At 41.1% G+C, this 21959-nt stretch overlaps 2 protein-coding genes across 14 annotated transcripts in view; one reads left to right on the plus strand and one right to left on the minus strand.

Moving 5' to 3' along the window:
• LOC111555128 (RWD domain-containing protein 3) overlaps positions 1-21959 on the minus strand; it is a 133756-nt gene that overhangs the window by 210 nt on the left and 111587 nt on the right. For 9 of the 13 annotated variants that reach the window (XM_026456514.2, XM_026456510.2, XM_026456519.2 and 6 more), the window contains 4 exons: positions 17455-17549; positions 2358-2845; positions 421-536; positions 28-322 (listed from right to left, as the gene is read on the minus strand). In XM_026456514.2, the coding sequence (XP_026312299.1) occupies positions 208-322; positions 421-536; positions 2358-2845; positions 17455-17549 (814 nt within the window). In that variant the 3' untranslated portion in view covers positions 28-207. Of the gene's footprint in view, positions 1-27; positions 323-420; positions 537-2335; positions 2846-14145; positions 14333-17454; positions 17550-21959 lie in introns of those variants that run through there. The other 4 variants (XM_026456518.1, XM_023231013.2, XM_023231009.3 and 1 more) reach the window with 4 other exon arrangements.
• ALG14 (ALG14 UDP-N-acetylglucosaminyltransferase subunit) overlaps positions 14492-21959 on the plus strand; it is a 251481-nt gene continuing 244013 nt past the window's right edge. Inside the window, exon 1 of the mRNA XM_023231015.2 lies at positions 14492-14761. The gene's annotated coding sequence lies outside the window, so the exon portion shown is untranslated. The remainder of the gene's footprint in view (positions 14762-21959) is intronic.

Below are 21959 nucleotides of genomic sequence, written 5' to 3' on the forward strand. Positions count from 1 at the left end.
ACATTAGAATATACAAGTTTTCTTCATGTTTAATATTTCATAAAACAGAACTGGCTTTTGTTCCTGAAGTTAGAATGATGCCTATCATTTTGCTTCAGAGAAACTAAAATTGCTCCCTGGTGACTATTTCAATTAACCACTCCCAAAATCCAATGCAAAAACAACAAAAAACACTGCTATTTTACTAAAAGATTCCTGTCTTCCATTTCATTTTACCAGTGCAAGTACAAATTCGGAGAAAAGCTTCTTAAGTCCTGCAGTTTCAAATTCCTTTTGTAATTCATCCAACGCTGAATACTCTTTGACTTCAAATGCCAGAAACCTGCATTATACAAGAGAAACTCATGAATATGCCTAGATTTGTCAGAGTATAATTATCGATTCAGTTGCTTTTCCATCTGCAATAATACTAAATTATACCTTTTGTGTCCTGTCTGTACTTTTGTTTCAAACAGCACACTAATCATTTTCTCTTTGCATTTCTTTCCACTTGAGTCCACATCTACTTTGGAGGTTTTCTGAAGAATCAGGTACTCCTAAATAATAAATCAGTACATTAAATACGTATCTTACTCTGAATCTCAAAGTCCTAGTTGTAAAGGAGTCATAAACCTGTAGGCTTATTTTCATGCTTAAAGAATACCCCCTTTTTAAATCAAGCAGTAAGAATTTTTACATACTTGTTTTTACATACTTGGCAGAATAATGTAGTGGTGGATACAGGAGTAAAGAACAATATAATCCAACTCCCCAAGTTTAAATCTGGATTGAACTGCCTACCAGTTCTTACTCTGGGCTGGTTACTTAAATCCTCTGTGGCTCAGTTGCCTTCTCCATAAAATGGGAGGATCTACCTCATGGGGAAGTTGTACTGATTAAATGAAATAATACATGCAAAGTACTAGAGGAGTACCTGGATATAGCGCCACGGCACACTTGAAAGCACAAGCCACTGTTCTATTACAAATTCAGCAGCTAAATGACATTACCAGGCACACAGCACTTATCATTCCAAATTGATAGCATCTATAAATATGTACCTATACATCCTCAATCCTAGTATACAATCTTATAAAAATATGAGAAATTTATATAAAATGACATTTTAGAAAGAGCTGAAAAAAGATATCCTAAAAAAGTATTATTTCTCTACATTAGCAGGGTTCTAGTAAATATAAATAAATACTTGTTAATTAATTGATGTTTCAATCTGAGTAACAACATCTGCAAAATAGCTGTGTTTAGCTTAATATTCCTGAGCTGGCTTAAAGAGAAATCTGAGCCTTTTAGGTAAAGATGAGCAAGAAAATTAATTTGTATTTATTTTTTGTCAGCTATTATTTTACCCAAAAGGATCAAACGTTACAGATATACTACAAATCACTTTAAAACAAGAGGTTCCTCAGTCAGCTCCAATCCAAGATATGTATTAAATCTGAATTGCTGTTGTATCTATATACTGTAACCCAGCATGAGTCTGGTTAACCAAATGCCAAAGTAGTTTTGTGGTAAGAGCCCATCATGAAAAAACTAGGTCATTATTCTACAAATCTTTAAGATTATAGGCTGTTCACACTAAATTTGTCTTAAATAAATTCAAATGTAATTATTCGTGACCTAACCTATCTGAAAGTATAAAACCTATTAAGTGATTTGTAGCTCTTCTAAGATTTAAAATATAAAAAAGTTTTCCTCATCTTGTCTCACCTAAAACAGGTCAGATGAGATTAGAATAAGAACTTGAAAAATCTGAAGAAGATGATGATTTTGAAAGCAATTGCTGAGATAAGTCAGGTGGAAAGCAAAAGTTAGGTAGGAGGTGACAAGTTGACAGCCCTAATGATTCTACTTCTACTAACATGAAATCTCAGTTATAACAGACAAGCTCCTGTTTCCAGGTATTATAGATACCAAATTAAAGTGTCAGAATGTATTTTTAACAGCCAGAAAGTTAGAAATCTTGCAGACTATCCACAAATACACACCTTGCTGTGCCAAAGTATGGGAAGAAGTATTAATATGCACAAACTTTTAGTGCACATTTATAAAGTTCAAGCTCATAGCTAATTACAGAAACAAACACTCATGTGCCACAGAGCTTTTAAAATAACCTGTCACTTTATTAAGTAACATGATTTTTAAAATGTAATCTTATTCTTCAAGCTTTGCAAGTTTGTACTTGTAATTAGCAGTCAGACATTCTTTAAAAAGAAAAGGAAGATCCATTAAGATGATAATAATGAAAGCAGAAACATCTTAATAATTAATCTATCCCATTGTTATAAAACACACTTAAAGACACACCATTTTAAGCAGAAAATAGCCAGATTCATACTCAACATTTAACTTTTTGGCACCTTGAGGTTGTTTCTGTCTCCCTGTAGTAAAATCAGTATTATTTTACCCATGAACATCAGTCTTCCTGTCAGCCTTAAATCTGAAGCCCACTTCTCCACGGTTTTGACATATTTAGTCTTTGCTCTCATGTGATCTAAATGCAAAAGAGTTATCCACAATCCATCATCCATGGTCGTGCTTGTTGAAAAAGTACACTTCTCATTGCCACTGCCAGTTTCTGGTTGGTTGAGGATATGCCTAAGATTCTGCTGAATCCAGAGAACCAGCTCATGAACCATAGGCTCCGACATAAGGCTCTCTGCTTGCTCAAGTAACTTCTCTTTCACAGTCACACACTGGGCCCTGGTCAACTGTTCAGAGTTAACCGAGATACCAGGTAGACATGAAGGATAATTGACTGGCAAATGGAACACCAATTCCAGAGGTATATCCGCATCCATAAATCCTTCAGCTTTTGTGTGAATTCTGAACACGGTCCCATCTGTCTCTGAAAGGCATCCAAAAATAATCATTAGCTGTACATTATTTAATTTGAATGGAACACTAGGAAGTTCAAACTTTTGTCTCAAATGTCTATTTTTCATGAGAAAACTTTGAGCTATTTTATGAAGGGACACGTAATACTAGGAAAGCTATGATTCACAAATTATTTCCTTCAACCATACACATGTATTCATGTATTCACACACACCAGCGCCCAGGACTTAACTGGCATTTACACTTGCTATCACCTCATTTTTATTAAGTTACCAGAAAGGTTTTTCATCAGGTAATTTTTTTTCTAGCCAGACTTAGATGATAATTCTGAAAATCCCTAATAAATTCATACGCGCTTTCAAAGATACAATACCATGTATATACAAAATCAGTAATTAATTTAAAAATTATACACTAAATCCAACGAAAGTCATTTTATGGGAAGTCCAAGTCAAAGCAAACAATGGAATCCCCTGTGGTTGTAGGGTTGCAGAGAAACTGATGACTGCATGTGACACAGTAACTGCCTGGAATGTTCTCTTCTTATTTCAAATACATTAGTATCAGTGTAACATGAAGGTGGCAAGATGAACTGAAATTGAGTGGACATCAATTCTGCTTCTTCCAGCTCCTAAGAAGGAGGGGGAAAGCACACATAGGATATCATATGAAATCCTCTGCTCTCTTTCAGATTTGCTCGGCTTCACCCTCTGATGTGTTCCACACCACTTCACGCCACTTTTCAAAAAGATGATAAAACGTCAGGCTGAGTAGAACAGAACTGGGTGCAAATAAATCTCTCTGAAGCTAACTTGCCTCTCTCCACCCCTACTTCCCTCTGCATGTGCTTTTGCTTTATTCTTCTGCATGAGAGAAGCAGTCGAATCTTTTCCATTTTCATACCTGGACTGCTGCTCAACAGCCTCAGCAACTGAAACCTGAATGTATCCCCAATTTAAAGAACAGAACATTAAAATTGCTTCCTAGCCTTCTGATTCCACATATGTAAAAGCCATTGCTACAGACATTGATTCATACAGGACCAGATACATCTGTTATAGAGTTTTTCTTTCATACACTCTTCAGTACCAGCTGCAAGGAACGACTATTTTAGGACATCATCTGGAAACACAGTTAACCGTTATAAATAGGTGTATTTCAGAAGAAAAATTTTCCAAATGTAACTTTGTACATTCCTCCAAAACCCATTATGTTTCTCAAAATCCCTTCTTCTTCTATCTAGTTACTTATCTTTTTTTTTTTTTTTGAGACATCGAGTCTCACTCTGTCGCCCAGACTGGAGTACAGTGGCACGATCTCGGCTCACTGCAACCTCCGCCTCCTGGGTTCAGGAGATTCTCCTGCCTCAGCCTCCAGAGTAGCTGGGATTACAGGCATGTGCCACCATGCCCAGCTAATTTTTGTATTTTTAGTAGAGACAGGATTTTTCTATGTTAGCTAGGCTGGTCTCAAACTCCTGACCTCAGGTGATCCACCCACCTTAGCCTCCCGAAGTGGTGGGATTACTAGCATGAGCCACCACACCCAGCCTAAGTACTTATCCTTTTTTAAAAAATATTTTATTGTTACAGTAGGCTGCCTATGTTAAAACAGTACATTTCAATATGTAAAACAGACACTACAAACAGAACTGCAGACAACACATGACCATTTAGGCTGAATAAACTTTCTAGTAATCATCTAGAGAGTTGACACTCTCTCTTCAAGGAGGAGGAGAACTTTTAAAGATCTTCAATCATTCATCATTCAACATTCACTGAACACCTACTAAGCTCAAGGCACTGTACTAGTCTCTGAGGGAAAATGATAGGTAAGACACAGATCCCATCATATGGACTCAATCCAGTGTTTCAGAACACGAGAGCAGGGATATATCCCAAGTGATCTTCCTTGACTTCTCTTCTACACCTAAACATTTCTTTATTCATCTTTATTCATAAATATGCATACATATACATGTACATATAATTTATATAAACATAAATGTCTGTGTTGGTAGGTAATTATCCAGGGATCTGGAGTGGGAGTTCAGTCAGGGTGGTGGGAAAAATTGTAGAAGAAAAATTAAAAGATAATTATAGGAAATAGCCACAAACCTTCTTGGAAGGCCGGGGGGGTTGCATAGCTTCAGTAAAAGATTTGGCTGAAAGCAGCGTAATCCTCTTTACCTTGAGTTGATAGCAAAAGAGCAAATAACAAGGGAATGTGGGGGAGTTTACGTAAATAACTTGTTTACTCATGTGGTCCTAAGACCAACCTTTGATTTTCCGTGGGTGCATGACTGCTCTCTACTGGGGGCGGGCGAGGGGATGGCAATGTTAATTACCCACTAGTGGTGTTTACTCGTGGCCTTTGTCATTTAATCTGTACTAAATAAATGTGAACTTCGCCAGCTTATTGGGGCCCACACTGCAGATTCAGGAGCAGAACCCCCTTAGCCACACTGACAGGCAAAATATCTGTGTCAGTGTACATCTCTCATCCATCGCTAGGTCAGTGTGTGCAGGTCAGACGGCTACAATCTAGCATTTCTAAATGCCTTCTGAAAAAAGGACATCAACAGCTTTGTTCAAGGACATTTGTATAACCGACAGCCTTGGAAGCTAGAGTTTCTCCTCCAGGTCAGGGGTCAGATTTGTTTCCTAAGCAATATAAGGTAACGTACTCCTTCAGGACAAAGATTGAGCAGGATCACTAGCAGCCCCCTCATAAGACCAGAGGGTTCCTAAGCTCACTGCCCCTCAGCTATAACAAAGACCCACTGAATGCATAGTATGCACCTCAGTCTACCTCCACATCACACCATTGAACTTGGGGGACAAGGAGAATCAATGTGAGCATGAAGCTAATGCTGCCTGCTGTGCAGTAAGCAGTGACTGTCCAAATCCATCTGGATTCACTGTCTCCTTAATGGCTGAATCCATGGAAGTGTGCTAGTGACCAAGGAACTGCAGTTGTCATTGCTACCTAGGAACTGCTGGGCTACTTGATTACACTTTGTTTATTTTTAATCATCTTGCCCTTTTTCACTGTTTTATCTGAGAAAGAAGTGTCTTCCTCCCTTCCACAGGAAACCCTATCACTGGTCTTGTGCTTGTTTTTTTGTTTTTGTTTGCTTTTTGAGACTGGGTCTCACTCTGTCACCCAGGCTAGAGTGTAGTGGGATGATCATGACTCACTGCAATGTTGATCTCCTGGGCTCAAACAGTCCTCCCACCTCAGCCTCCTGAGTAGCTGAGATTACAGGCATGTAATCATGCCTGGCTAATTTTTATTATTATTTTTTGTAGAGATGGGGGCCTTGCTATGTTGCCCAGGCTGGTGTTGAACTCCTGGCCTCAAGCAATCCTCCCATATTGGCCTCCCAAAGTGCTAGGATTACAGGTGGTGTGCCACCACACCTGGGCAGTGCTTGCATTTTCTAACCCTCCCTCTAATTATTCCTCTCCTCTACTAAGAAAATATTTATCTTCTTGTATGAAAAAAAAAAAATTCAGTGCTACTAATTTCCTTAAGCTACTGACCTATCATTCTCTATCCTTTCATCTGCAGTCTTCTTAAAATATAATTATCTCATCCATTTTCCCACAAGCCACTCTCTACTCTCTTCGCAACTACTTGGACCGTGGCTTCCGACATACCTTGTCTCTGAAGCTCCTTTCTCAAACATTACCAATGACCTCCTAATTACCACTGTGCAAGAAAGAGAAAACTCAGCAGGAGTAGGGTGCTCAAATTATGCACATTCCCACGAACAGCCTGTCTTCAGGACTGGCCCATGGCTGGCTCCTAAGAGCTGAGCTAAGAGTCCTGGTAACATTCTACCTGTTAAGAATGTGGGTTTTATCAGGAGGTGAAGTTTAAAGTGAGCAGAGATCACGTCACTGCACTCCAGCTTGGGCGAAACAGTGAGACTCCATCTCAAAAAAAAAAAGAGTGTGGGTTTTATTTTTTATTTATTCTTTTTTGTGTGTGTGTGTGTGTGTGTGTATGCCTGAAGTGTTGGACCACACAGTCTGATTAAAGGATTTAGCTAAAAATGTGATTTATGGTAAATCTTCTTGCTCTAGAGACTGGAGTCTGAGTAGCTGAAATGAGTCACGTAAGTATTACATGCTGACAAGATTGACCCCAATTAAAATTCTGACAAGGAGGCTCAAATGAGCTGTCCTGGTTGGGAACACATGTCACATGTTGTTACACATGATTGCTAAGAAAATTCAGCATGTCTGTGTGACCCTACTGGAGGAGACACCTGGACACTTGCTCCCAGTTTCTCCTGGACTTCATTCCATGCAACTCTTTCTCTGTTCATTTTAGTCTGTATTCTTATGCTGCAATAAACTGCAACCATGAATATAACAGTTTTTCCGGGTCCTATAAGTGCTTCTGGCAAATCACTGAGTGTGAGGGTGCTTTGGGCACCCCTGACATAGCCACATTCTGTGACCCTTATCCAGTCCTACCCTTCTATAGCTTCTGAACCTGCTGAACCAATCTCAAAATTCTCTTCCCTTACCTCCCAGACACCACAGTGTCCTGGTTCTTTTCCTACATCCCTGCTCATCGCTGCACTGTTTTTCTACTTTTCCTAAACCCCTAAATGACAGGCATTCTCTAAAGCATAATTCCACAAACAACTTTCTTCCTCCAGTTATCTAGGCATTTTTTTTTTTTTTGAGATGGAGTCTTGCTCTGTTGCCCAGGCTGGAGTGCAGTGGTGTGATCTCAGCTCACTACAACCTCCGCCTCCCAGGTCCAAGCAATTGGCCTGCCTTAGCCTCCCAAGTAGCCAGGATTACATGCGCCCGCCACCACACCTGGCTCATTTTTGTGTTTTTAGTAGAGATGGGGTTTCACCATGTTGGCCAGGCTGGTCTCAAACACCTGACCTCAGGTGATCTGCCTGCCTCGGCCTCTCAAAGTGCTGGGATTACAGGTGTGACTCACAACACCTGGCCTCGGCATAAAATCTTAAAGCTGCCTTCCACTATTTTTTTCCCTCCTTTCATACTTAGCATTCAACTGCCAAATCCCACAAGTCCTCCAGAATTTCTCTCCCTTCCACCCTCCTAATTCAGGCCTTTCTCTGGCTTCTGCAACAGTGGTCTCCTCGCCGCCTGCCTCTCCCCACACCAAATCATCCCAATACCACTCTCCCAGACTGAAATGAATTACAAATTCCTCCATGCAACACCTAGGGCCAGCCTACCACTCTGACTTCCTCTCCCCTCACTCTGCTTCATTATCCATTTTATACCATGTCCTCAGTCTCAGGTGTCCCATCTCTGCCTCTTGCTCCTACTATCTCCAAGAAGGCCCTTAACTTTCTGTCTACTAAAATTTTGTCCAGTTCCGCAGTTCCTCCCTAAGTCCCACCTAATGACTTCCATGGTATTTCAAACTTATTTCATGGTATTTTCATGCCCAGAATTATTGTGGTTAAATTAAATTAACATTTTTCCAGCACTGAAATATCTTGATTTTCTTTTTAAACAACAACCAAAATGGGGGGATACAAAAAACCTTTTAAACTTTACAGTCATATAGCTTTTGGAATCGTGCTAGTAGCTTGTAATCATGGATCTCACAGGTACAGAAATCCCTGGTACCTGTGTTAAATAACGGGCCCAAAGATGTGTACATTCTGTTCCCCAGAAGTTGTGAACATGTTCCCTCACATGGCAAGAGGGTCTCTGCAGACATGATTAAATTAAGGATTTTGATGGGGGGAGTATCCTGGATTACCCAGGTGAGCCCTGAATGTAATCATAAGGGTCCTTATAAGGAGGAGACAGAGATTTTACTACAGAAGAAGGCAATGTATCCACACTGAAGCAAGATGCTATGCTGCAAACTTTGAAGAATCCCTTTCTGATCAAGACCCTGAGACCACCCATAGTGTTCTCCAACCTGTGCCATATAAACACCCACTGGGTCCTCTCTAGTGCAGGAAACCACATGAAAGAAACATGTCGGTAGTCCAGGGGGAAAGTCTTGAAAAGCTATTGAACCAGCCATGTCAGTCCTTACCAATTTTCATTTTTCTCTGTGTTATTTTCTGGTCCTAGTCAGCAAACAGAATAGCAATGGGTGAAACTCCTGACTTTCACGTTAGAAAACTGTGACCCCCATACTAGTTATATGTTTGGAAGAAAACTGCCTTAGTTCTTTTAAGAATTGGAAAGGATTAGCATTCTTTCTAATTGGTCTTGGTAAATCCCCCTGCCCACCAGCTGCAAAATAAGATTACACAAAATGATACTGTCATCTCTACAAGAAACTGAAAAGCCCAATAACATCCTCCATTCTTCTGGTATTTAATGTGGCAATAAAATTACATACTTTTAAAAACTCATTTTCTCCTGAAAACTCTAGAAGTATGTATTGTACTCTTCCATTTCTCATCTGCTTGACATTGTACAAGCAATTAAACTGGCTCCTTTTTGCCTCAGAATTTTTCATATAACACATGCACTGTAAGTCTGATTTTTGTTTTCTTTTTTTGCCATAATGAAAAAGAAAACAAAGTTGCCCCCATCTGCTTTAAGGTTATTAACAGCTTAGAAACAGTGATTAGCAGAAAAACAATTATGCTCTAAATCTAACACTAATCTCTGCCCCTCCATAGCCCCCTAAAACTTTAGTTAATAAGCTTAATTCACAAACTGATCATTCTCAACAAACATCTATGCCCTAGAAAACTTAAGGCTTGCCCCCAGAAAACTAACATTTCCTAAGTCCAAGGCTATTTTCATGTATTCTAAAGACCCTACCAAAAGATATAGGTCTTGCCCTCTGGTTGAAGTTGATACAAATCAACTACTTGTTTCTAACCAAATCATTCTGTCTTATAGTAAGTGTGTCATTTTCATACCTAAAACACAAACTGAAACAGGTTTCAAACCTTATACTTCCTTACAAACATCTGAAAGTATGCTCCTAACCACATTCCAAACAGAAATTCAAACTAGAGAAACTAAACTTTTAGAACTCCAAATTCACACTAATGCTATATTTAAGGTTTCATTCTACTTCATAAAGCACAACACACAATAGAAACTCTATAAATGCAAATAACAGAAGATACTTTTTAAAAAGGTAAAACTGAAGAGAATGGGTTCTTCAGGATTCACTAAGAGCCCATTAAGAAATCATTTACATACCATATACATCTGACTTTCCCTACACTTGTATTTTTTTCTTGGCAATTGTTATATATCCTCAACATACAACTTTGAAGAAAACCACTAAGAAACCTCCAGCACCCTCTCATACTTGATAAGACAAGACTGTCTCCTCTTGCTCCCGGACAGCTCCCAGGCAAGCATACACCAGTGCTTGTTTTATGCTTCAGCTGGATTTTTACATAAGTTTCAATGTAGCTTCAGAAGGAAAAAAAAAAAAACCTAAAAATAAATGAAGCTAAAAGTAGCAATCTCATCGGTTTTACAGAAGTGAGCTCAATACCGACAATCAGCAGAAAACCAAGCTGAGTAGATTTAGAGGGATCAATGTGTGACAGTCACGATTTATTTTATAAAAGGGTCCAAACTAATCTGAACATTAGTGTTGATAAAATACAAAAATTCACTCTGCAGCTTCTGTGAAAACATATTACATGATATTGGATTCTCCCATCTTACAACTTTATCTGTTAGATTATTTCCAGAAGCACAACTGCCACATAAAATGAACATTGACTATGGCCACATAATCTGTGTCACTCAATTTCCCCATCAGGAAAATGGCGATACAATACCAATCTCACACCTCTCATAGATCCACACATACATGCAGAAACACTCCCCTTTGGGATTGTTCTGAACATAAGTTGGCTCACACTCATGTCTTTTCTCTGGGTGCTCATTATCTCTCTCTCTGGACAAGTATTTCCTTGCTTTCCGAGAACTATTTTCCTGATGCAACAGCCCCATCTCTCTATTAAGGAGCATGATGCAGTGCAAAGGCCCATACACCTGGAGCCTGGTGGTTATTTAACCAGTCTAAGTATCAGTAATCTTCTCTGTGAAAAAGACCAATAGTAACCCTCATCAAGTAACATGTATTTAAAGTATCACAGACATGGCAGGTCACCCCATCAAATCTGGCACCTGGACTGACTACAATGAATAGAAAAAAACAGAATATCCCTAATGGGGTCTATCCACAGCCCTCCCTTGTAGATGAGAGTGTAGGGACTTACTTAATTTGCACCCCTAAGAGATGGTTATGCCTCTTACTATGAGCTTGCTATAACCATTGTAAAGAGATCAAAAGGCAGATAAAATCCCCTGAAATTCTCAGCATAAAATTAGTCCAGCTAAATGGAATCCAATTATTCGGCTTCTTCAACCTTACGGCCTTAATAGTTGATCCTTGGGTTAGGAGTCTGAGTCTTGCTGGGTTATCGTGTTACCAGGAATGCAATTCCTCTGCAACATTCTCCTGATTCCAGCAGCAAAAGGGAGAACCTTATTTGGGGGAGGCCAGAAAAGAACTGGTGTTTAGAGTGTTCTGGTATCAGGCGTGTATCCTCCAACCCAAACTGACAGTGACGGTGAGTGGTAGCCAGCAGTCTACTGCATGTTTACTGTGGTCTGTTAAAGAAGCCCTTACTTTGTAAAAAGATGTTACGAAAACCATGGGAAAAAAAGAAAAAAAAAAAGGCCTTACCTTACCCTTAATTCCAAGTTGTGAACATCAAACATCCCCATTTCAATCAATGAATTGTTCTACCTCTCAGCAACAAAATGTCCTAAGTTGTTACACTGAATTCTTTTATAATTCAATTACTTACTGATGCCAGAACACTGAATTAAATTAATTAGGAGGCAGGGCTTGAAAGTCATGCTCAATTTAACAGCAGATAAAGGGTCCACAGTGTTCTCAAGATTAAGAAACTGTTTTCTTTCTATGCTTACATTTTTGGGTTTTCTCTGACCCTTCAGCAGTGTTTTATGCTCAGCTGTGTACTAATGACCCAGACCATTACCAGTTCTTTAAGGTGTGATGGGAAATTGCAGGTTCATTTTTCCAGGATATTCCCAACTGAGCCATAATAAAGGAATTTAGGAAAACTGATGATCTCTTCAAATAGCTGCCTCAGGCAGAAGTAATTATCACTAAAGAGAACAGTGGAGACAGAGAGGGAGATGGTGAAGAATTATCCAATCAGAAGAGGATGACAAGAAAACACTAAAAGTGAGTAAATCCCTTCATATGGATTTTAAACAATTGTTTCAAAAGACACAAGTCAGGCTGGGCACTAAAAAGAAAGCAACTCCATTACACTAATAAGTGCATACTGCCTGGAACGTAACAGTGCCCCATGAGTGGATGTAAGTGAATGAATGCAAGAAGGAATAAATGGAAGTCAACTCCCTGTCCTTCAGTAAATAACACATCCAATGGATACCATGAAGGATCTTAATCTTAGATGCTTAGATGGTTTTCTCACAACATCCAGCCCATTTTCAGACTACCTTTTTTTTTTTTTTCCTGAGACAGAGTTTCACTCTTGTTACCCAGGCTGCAGTGCAATGGTGAGATCTTGGCTCCCTGCAACCTCCACCTCCTGGGTTCAAGTGATTTTCCTGCCTCAGCCTCCTGAGTAGTGGGGATTACAGGCACATGCCACCATGCCCAGATAATTTTTGTACTTTTAGTAGAGACAGGGTTTCGCCTTGTTGGACAGGCTGGTCTCAAACTCCTGACCTCAGGTGATCCGCCAGCCTCAGCCTCCCAGAGTGCTGGGATTACAGGCATGAGCCACCGCGCCCGGCCTAGACTACCTTCTTAAAGGTAACCTTCTTAAAGGTTAGCCAACTTATGGTCAGAAAGTCAATTTTAATAGTAGCTACAATATAACATTAGAACGATAACTCTCATGCCCCAAACATGTACATAATGTATCTGAAAGCTAAGTGAAAGCTGAGTCACGGTACTTTCTCCTAAATGGCATTTTTTTTTTTTTTTTTTTTACTCAATAGAAGCCACACACAGGGAAAGTTTCACCTATCATCAAAAAATAGTCACAAGAACCTCTCTACACTATAAGCTCCTAGAGGCCATGGGTAGCGGTGTCTTTGAAACCCTGACAAAGTCTGCAGGCAGCAGGGATTCAACAAATGTGGGCTAAATGACTAATAAAGCTCTCAAGAGCTTGTTTTTAAAAAAAAAAAAAAAGTATCGGAAGACCAGGCGCCGGTGGCTCACGCCTGTAATCCCAGCACTTTGGGAGGCCGAGGCAGGTGGATCACGAGGTCAGGAGATCCAGACCATCCTGGATAACACGGTGAAACCCCGTCTCTACTAAAAATAAAAAAAATTAGCCGGGCGTGGTGGCGGGCGCCTGTAGTCCCAGCTACTCTGTAGTCTCAGTTACTCTGGAGGCTGAGGCAGGAGAATGGCGTGAACCCGGGAGGCGGAGCTTGCAGTGAGCCGAGATTGCCTCACTGCACTCCAGCCTGGGGGACAAAGCGAGACTCCACCTAAAAAAAAAAAAGTATATATATATATATAAATTATTTTTTAAAGTATTATATATATACAAATTAGCCAGGCATGGTGGCGCACGCCTGTGATCCCAGCTACTCGGAAGGCGGAGGCTGTAGTGACACGAGATGGATCCACGACATTCTAGCCAGGGCAACAGAGCGAGACTCCACCTAAAAAAAAAAGTATCAGAAAAGCAAACAACTTGGAAGTAGAATGCAGATAAAGCTGAGGTTGAGCACTGGATAAATTAAAAAGTTCAGTCAACAAACATTTACCAACTACCTACCATGTGCCTGGCTGGCACCGTTCTAGGTACCTGGAGAATTACCAAACAGACCCTGCCCTCCTGCAACTTAAGACGTACAAATACCCGTGTAAAGTTAAAATCGGGGAGTGCTCTCGTGGGCCTAGGGCATAGTGCTTAGGAATGACACAGAACAACGAGGAGGCCTCAGCACAGGCTTCTTTACAGGGTGAGATGTGAATGGTGGGAGGCTGGGGAAGGGCCTGGGGACGCGGACCGCAGGGGCCCGCGGCTCCGGAAGCAGGACCGGCGGCAGAGGCCCTAGTGGGCCGCACCGCTCTCCTAGTGTTTCTGGGGTCGCCTCAAACTCCCGCCCGCTGCGACACCACTCCGGCCTCCAGGACGTGTCACTCCATCATTCAACTAACCCGGTCCCCATACGTGGGCACAGGCAGGGTGCCCAGGCTCAGTGGTGGGGAGGAGCCGCAGAGAGAACGCGGGTGGCCCCTGAGGGCGCCCTGTCCCTCCCGCGCGGGAGTAGTCACCTGAGCGGCTCAGCACCTCCCACTCGTGGGGCCCGCAGAAAATCGCGGCCAGGGCCGAGAGTTCCTCACGCACGGGCTCCGCCATGGCTGTGGGCCTCGCCGCCTCAGCGCTTCCCCTTCCGCTGTCGCCGCCGCCGCCTCCATCGGCCAGGAGCAGCACTGCCTGCGGCCACCTGGGGGCACCCCGCACCTCCGCAGCCGGGCAGCACGGGGGCGGAGCGAGATGGGGCGAGGGCGGAGCGAAACGAACGTGGGCGGGGCGAGATGGGGTGAGTGTGGGGGGAGACTGGGCGGGCTGGACCCTTAGAAGTTCCGCCCAGAAGCTCTTGCTCATTAACTACAGACGCGAAGCTCAGGCCCTCGGTTTGGAGATTTTCTTGGAGGTCGAGCCCCTGCGCCTCTGTCTGCACCCGAGGCGACAGCCCAGCTTACCCCCGGCTCTTCTGAGCACAGGGAGGCCTCCCAGCAAAGCCTGAAACCCTCTAAGTTAAGCTGCAGGCTTCGAACCCCGACCGTCCCCGCCCAGCCTTGGGCTGCTGAGGTGGGGATGAACTGGGCGAAGGACACTTGAGAGTTAGGAAGAAACAAACAAGCAGGGAAGTGACCGGGAGACGAGGTGAGACCTTGCCCTGCTCAGGTTTGAACTGAGTGTTGGAGATAACCACAGTTAACAAAATAAAATTCTTCGCCCCCGTGGAGCTGTTAGCAACCCTGGTGTCTGGGAAGCCCGGAAGAGGCCCGGGTTAGTAACAACCTCCAGGATGCCCTCCGAAGTGGTACTGGCGCCGGGACTCTAGACAAGGTCCGGATTCCCGAGCCCTTCCCCTTACGGGTGCAAAAAGGGAGGGTCAGGACCTGCCAGTCCTGGCTTCGGAATGTTGACTTGACGGACCAGGACTCATGGGAACTGTGCGCCAAAGTCCTGGGAGCAAAGTGTCCTAAGGGTCCTCGTTTGTCTCCTGCCTTCACAGGGGACAGCCCTGCTGCAGGTGGCCAGTGGGAATCCTTAGCCGTTGGGGGTATGACCCAAGGGTGTAAACACTAGCTTTACAGTGTTTTCCATTTCGTGATATTCGATGCCTACAATACAATGTGACTCTTGAAGCTTAATGAAATTATCATTCTTGAGTCCAGCACCTAAATTTTAAAATGTGAGCAATATCAATAGGGTAACAGAATAAGCAATCTATTCTGTTTTGATTATAGTGAACAAGATTACAATACTTATCTGCGGTAGGTCTGTCTCTCGGATGTTTGCCTGGTCTTTGCTTTTCCAGTAACAATTTAAAATTTGGCAGCCCCCAAAAGCAGCTGGTCTTGCTTATGGAGTTCTCACAACTTTTGTTTGTATGAGAAATCACATTTCATGAGATAAATATGGGAATTTAGGTCGTTATGCAGTGACTCCTGTCACTGACTTACAGAAGTCAGAACAAAGTTGGCTGATTTTAAGACCCTGCATCCATTCACCATTACCATTGCCGCTATTGGTAAAAAAGGAATCTGATAAAGGAAAAGATACTGGCTTCCCGGAACAGAAAGGAAACCGAACAAGATGGACTGCAGGGAAAATGCTTTTCAGAAGATGCCATGGGATTTCAGTGACCCCAAGTAATTAGGAGCACATAATTGGGAAGATGAAGGCTTATTTAAACTCAGTTATCTCTGATATGGCCAATTGGCTTAAAGAAAAAAAAAAAAAAAAAAAAACTCCTTCATTTCCAAAATAACAGACGTTCCAGCAGTTCAGTAGGTTCAAATTAACTGCTAAAGAGAGAGATTGAACAAAAGAATACATTTTTAATTTAAAATATCACTGTCATTTTAATTCAAAATCCAGTGTTACGATTAAAAGTCAAAACAATTTGGTTTTTGACTTATTTATTGAAAATAATCTATAAAATAGGCCGGGTGCAGTGGCTCACGCCTGTAATACCAGCACTTTGGGAGGCCGAGGAGGGTGGATCACATGAGGTCAGGAGTTCGGGACTCGCCTGACCAACATGGTGAAATGCCCTCTCTACTAAAAATACAAAACTTAGCTGGGTGTGGTGGCAGGCACCTATAATCCCAGCTACTCAGGAAGCTGAGGCAGGAGAATCGCTTCAACCTGGGAGGTGGAGGTTGCAGTGAGCCGAGATTGCGCCTTTGCACCACTCCAGCCTAGGCGACCAAGTGAGACTTGTCTCAAAAGAAAAAAAAAAAATCTATAAAATATTCAAATAGTTTTTATTTATTTTTAATTTTCCAAATTTACTATATGTGAGATGAGTGAAATAACATGAAGAGCAAAATTATAGCTGTAGGAAGGATTAGGAGGCAGTTGCTGAAGCCCGCTGTCAGCAAAAGGTCTGTGAAAATTGATTAAAGAGTACATCAATCTATTATTAAAATTTTCTTGTCAATAGGTTTCTTCTTTGCTCTTCCTTTCTCAGCTGATTTCTTAACCTGCTTTTCATACCTCATTTAGCATGTTTAAATAAAAAAGAAGTCAATGTGAATGTGTTTTAAATTGACACTATCCTAAGGCACTGAAGTCCCATGAATAAGTTTCTGCACTCTGACATTTGGAAATAATCATCTCAGAGACTGCATAATGTCAGCTTGATATTTCTCGCACTGTGAAAATATCAGCTACATGTCAAATCTCTAAAGTCTACCTTAATGTAATAAGTTTCCTCGTATTCACAGGCTACTGAAAATTCAAAATATTTAAATGTAGGATGAATGTCTACAGCTAGAGCATTGTCTATCTCCATCTCTATCTCTCTCCTCCCATCCTTGCACACACAAATATGTATGATTTGCTAGAACAATTATTATTTTTACAAGCAAATTTTCTAAATAGTTGGTTCCCCAAGACCATAAGGGGGAAAAGTTTAAAACCTTTTGCCTTCAGTTAAAACTAATAACCCAGAAGATAGTTCTTTTCATTTTGGGGGGAAACAGTTCTACTCACTTTCTCATGAGTAGTATGTAGACTTACTCAACTCTAAGTTTGAAATCTTAAGTCAAAACTCACATGAGCATAGAAATGAGAATGCACAATTTCAAGAATATTAGGAGAGTTAAGTGTTATGTCAAAAAACGGTGAGGATCCTAATGCTGGAGTGGAGTGTGATAAGAAAAAATATCAAATCAAAACTCATAAAGGTAAAAGTGCTTTCATGAACCACCAAAACAACCAAAAGAGGACTTAAATGCCAACTTCCTAAATAAATCTGAACTCCAAGAAACTGTGCTACTGGTTCTGTCTAAAGAGTTTCTGCAATCGCATACTCATTTCACAAAATGTTCTTAGATACTCACTGATTGTTGGCCGGGCTCTGCAGGCTGAGTGTGGAGAGGAGGAGAGAGTTAGAGATGAAAATAAGTCCATGTTTCCAGTGACTACAGCCTTTGGTCTAGACAAGTAAACACAATATGCAACAATTACAAGTTCTTTCACCAAGCTGAGGGTACAAGAATTATCACATTTCCTTAGCGGTGTGAAGTTCAATATTATGGTATAGGTTAAAGTAACAGAGTAGGAGTAGCATATACCTCCCACAGTTTCCCAGAGGAGAAATAATTTGGAAATGCTCAGGAACACAGTGGCCCTCCAAAAGTACACAAAGTCTGGGATGTTAACTCGTCATAGTTGTTTTGTTTTGTTACAGTATACAGATCATAAATTTATTTTTCATCATGATAAAAGAAAAGTAAATAAAATATATGAGAATTTGCTACTGGCTCTGTGATCGTACCATTGTGTGGAAAGATCTGCCTCCATCATGTCCAAGTAATGTGCACTCCCTCCAAAATATTGGCTGCACTCTGCCATGCTTGATTTCTATGCATGAATGATATCAAGACAGTTCCAGCTTGCTTTATGGGAACCCATCCATATGGCCCAAATTTACCAATATAAAAGCTCAATGCCTTCTCAATGTTATAAAAACAAGTCACTGGTATCATTAGGGTTTTTGAGTTTTTCTAGTTAAAATAGTATCCAATATTTAATTTTGGTGATACTATAAATGGATTCTTCTTATTCATTATGTTTTCCCACTGTATTACTAGTGTAGCCAGTTTTTATTATCTAAAAGAGGGTTGAGGATTTTGTGACTTTTTAAATATCCATTTCTCCAAACTCATAAAGGGATATCCATGAGTAAACTCTGCCATTTTAGCAAAAGTGATTGCAAATGGAAAGATAGATGTATATCAAGGAACCACAGGTAAAACTGGGAAAATTAGAACTGGATTTCCTTTTTAAAAATTATAGTGGAAGAAAGGAAGAAGGTAGGAAGGGAAACAGAAAGAGAAAACAAAAGAGGTGGGAGGAACAGGGGAGGGGGGAAAAGGAGGAGAAATAGGGAAAGAAAAGGATGATTTTTATGAGGCAAAAGAAGTCATGAGTTAGGAATTTGTCTTTATGTCAGGAAAAAGTAAAAAAGATTGACTTGCCTGCTTCTTAAATAAAGAAGTCTGAAACTTGATTCAATAACAATCTGAGGTCTGAAATTTGATTCAAAATAATATAGGAGGGGGAAGAGGCCATAATGTGAGTGGGGCAGAAGCTGATCATAGGTTAATGATTGGTGGGGTGGAGTGATGGGTACATGAAGATTCAGTATTTCATTCCCTCTACATTTGTGTATTTCATATTCTTTTTAATAAATGTTAATTTTTAAAACGTGTTCAGTAGATAATACATCAGGATATTTGAGTTTTGCATAATGCTCAACTAAGGGAAAAAGGACAAAAATAAATCAGGAAAATAGGAACGAAGAAAAAGGAAAACCAGAGCCAAATGGAGTGAATAGAGTTGGTGGATGATATTAAGAGACAGAAGATGACAGGTTCTAAAGTGATGTGTTTAACAGATGTATGATTTAGGATTAGTTCGGTGTAAAAAGCACAGAGCCTAACAGTGCAGTGGCTTTAACAAGATACAGTTGGTTTTCTCTTAAACATTCAAGTCTGGAGGTAGGCAGAGCTTTGGTGCTCCCCAGTGTCAGGATACAAGTTCCATATATTTTGTGGCTCTGCTCTGCACAGATTTGATTCCCATGGTCATGCTGTGGTCCAGGGTGGCTTTTGGAACTCCAGCCACCAGTTAGAAGAATGGGATTCAGTCCAATTTCATTGGCTAGAACTCAGTCCCCATGACTGCTGCCAGTTAAAAGGGAGCTTGAAAATGTTGGTTTTAATCTGAGAGGCCCTGTACTCATCAAGATGAGTTTGGGTCAGATGGATAGCTTGCAAATTTTTTTTTTTTCCATTCTGTAGGTTGCCTCTTCACTCTGTTGATTGCTTCCTTTGCTGTGCAAAAGCTTTTAGTTTGATGTAATCCCATTTGTCTATTATTTTTGTTGCCTCTGCTTTTGAGGTCTCACCAAAAAATCTTTGCCTAGACCAATGTCCTGATGCATTTCCCCTATGTTTTCTTCTAGTAGTTTCATTGTTTCTAGTCTTAAATTTAAGTCTTTAATCTATTTTGAATTGACTTTTGTATATGGTGTAAGGTATCTAGTTTGTCTCCACTAGAATTTAAACTCCCATTAAGCTTCCAGGGGCCTTATCATGCTTGTTCACCTCTGTATCTAGATTTTAGGAATCTAAAAGAGTGCCTGGCAGATTAGGAATTCAATACATATTTATTGATACAAATAAACTCATCATAAAGTTCATAAATTCTTGATCAAATAACTTAGACTTATCAAGCACCTACCATATGCTAGTCATTTTATAAAATTTCAGGCATTTTTATGAGTGAATGAGACATAGTCACTGTCCTCCAGGCACTTGGAATCTAATCCCAGAGGAGCACCAGCATTTCCTGGGATGAAGTGATGAAGGTCCTGCCAAAGAAGTAAAAGACCATTGGAGAAGGGCTAGGGTGCCTGGTTTGGCCATTGTGATAGAGGTTCCCCATCATAGGGTTAGGGGAGGAGGAAGATAGCTTAAGAAAATGTGTCTGGAAAGATAGATCTCTGACTTTATTCTTCAGCAAGCATTCATTGAGCACCTTACTATGTGCCAAGTATTGCACCAGGTCCCAGGGAAACTGGTTTGCAACAGCAATCTCTTAGAAGTTGTAGTGTAGTGGGAGGGACAGGTCTTAAAAGATCATACATGTGGTCATCTGCAGCCTGCAGAAATCATGGGAGTAGATGATTGCCGGTCTGAATCAAGAATTTCACAATGACGGTGATGTACTTCCTGGCAATGAAACAAAGAAGCACTCTTCTGTTGGTGTTTCTAACACAATCTGGATCAAAACAATAACCCCTTTGTGGGAGTGTTGCTGCATTTCCCTGTTGTTTTTCACTTTTTAACATTACTTCCTTCTGTTTTTAGTTGGGGACAGAAGTCAAAATAGAAAAAATCTCCCTTGTAGCACAATTGCCACCTGCTAATACCACATTGGCTTTTGTTTCTGTCTGTCTGACTGCCTCTGTGTGTGTGTGTGTGTGTGTGTGTGTGTGTGTGTGTTTCTGTCTCTCTGCCTTAGTGATATAAAAGCTATCTAAGAATGAAAGGCTAGGCTATAATACTTTGTCATTTGTGGTTTTAGGTAAAATCTTTGTATATTTATGTGATTCTCATTGCCGTTCAAAACGTTAATTAGCCAGAAATTTTTTCACTGATAGCTTCTTTAGTTTCAAAATGAACATTATACTTCCAGATGAAACACAGCCAGAGCTTCTACTATTGGGATCATATTACCACATACTTTGTCATTACCTCTTTCCCCTTTTTCCTAAGATAATTCCTTACTTCTCCCCCGGTGAACTCTTATTCATTCTTCAGATCTGAATCCCACTCCTCCTATACTTCCCCATCACTTATCATATGGAACTGTATTTGCTTATATGTCTATAATCCCAGTATATTATGACTTTCATGAGATGAGGGTGCATTTCTATGTCATCTTTGGTGGTATTGTGTCCATAATTGGTGGGTTCTTGGTCTCGCTGACTTAAAAAATGAAGCTGCAGACCCTCACTGTGAGTGTTACAGTTCTCAAAGATGGTGTGTCCGGAGTTTGCTCCTTCAGACATTCAGATGTGTCTGGAGCTTCTTCTTTCTGGTGGATTCGTGGTCTCGCTGACAGGAGTGAAGCTGCAGACCTTCGCGGTGAGCGGTACAGCTCTTAAAAGGCAGCACATCTGGAGTTGTTTGTTCTTCCCAGTGGGTTCGTGGTCTTAATGGCTTCAGGAGTTAAGCTGCACACCTTCGCAGTGAGTGTTATAGCTTTTAAAGGCAGCACGGATCCAAAGTGTGAGCAGCAGCAAGATTTACTGCAAAGAGCAAAAGAACAAAGCTTCCACAATGTAGAAGGGAACCCGAGCTGGTTGCTGCTGGCTAGTTCAGGCAGCCTACTTTTATTCCCTTATCTGAGCCCACCCACATCCTGCTGATTGGTCCATTTTACAGAGAGCTGATTGGTCCATTTTACTGAGAGCCGATTGGTCCGTTTTGACAGAGTGCTGACTGGTGTGTTTACAGTCCTTGAGCTAGACACAGAGTGCTAGAGGGAAAAGTTCTCCCAGTCCCCACTAGGTTAGCTCGACACAGAGTACCAATTGGTGTATTTACAAACCCTGAGCTAGACAGAGTACTGACTGGTGTATTTACAAACCCTGAGCTAGACACAGAGTGCTGATTGGTGCGTTTACAATCCTTGAGCTAGACACAGAGTGCTGATTGGTGTATTTACGATCCTCTGGCTAGATATAAAAGTTCTCCAAGTTCCCATCTGGCTCAGGAGCCCAGCTGGCTTCACCTAAGGGATCCTGCACAGGGGCTGCAGGCAGAGCTGCCCA

The sequence above is a fragment of the Piliocolobus tephrosceles genome, chromosome 1 (genome assembly GCF_002776525.5).
Source record: "Piliocolobus tephrosceles isolate RC106 chromosome 1, ASM277652v3, whole genome shotgun sequence".
NCBI classification, from domain to species: Eukaryota; Metazoa; Chordata; class Mammalia; order Primates; family Cercopithecidae; genus Piliocolobus; species Piliocolobus tephrosceles.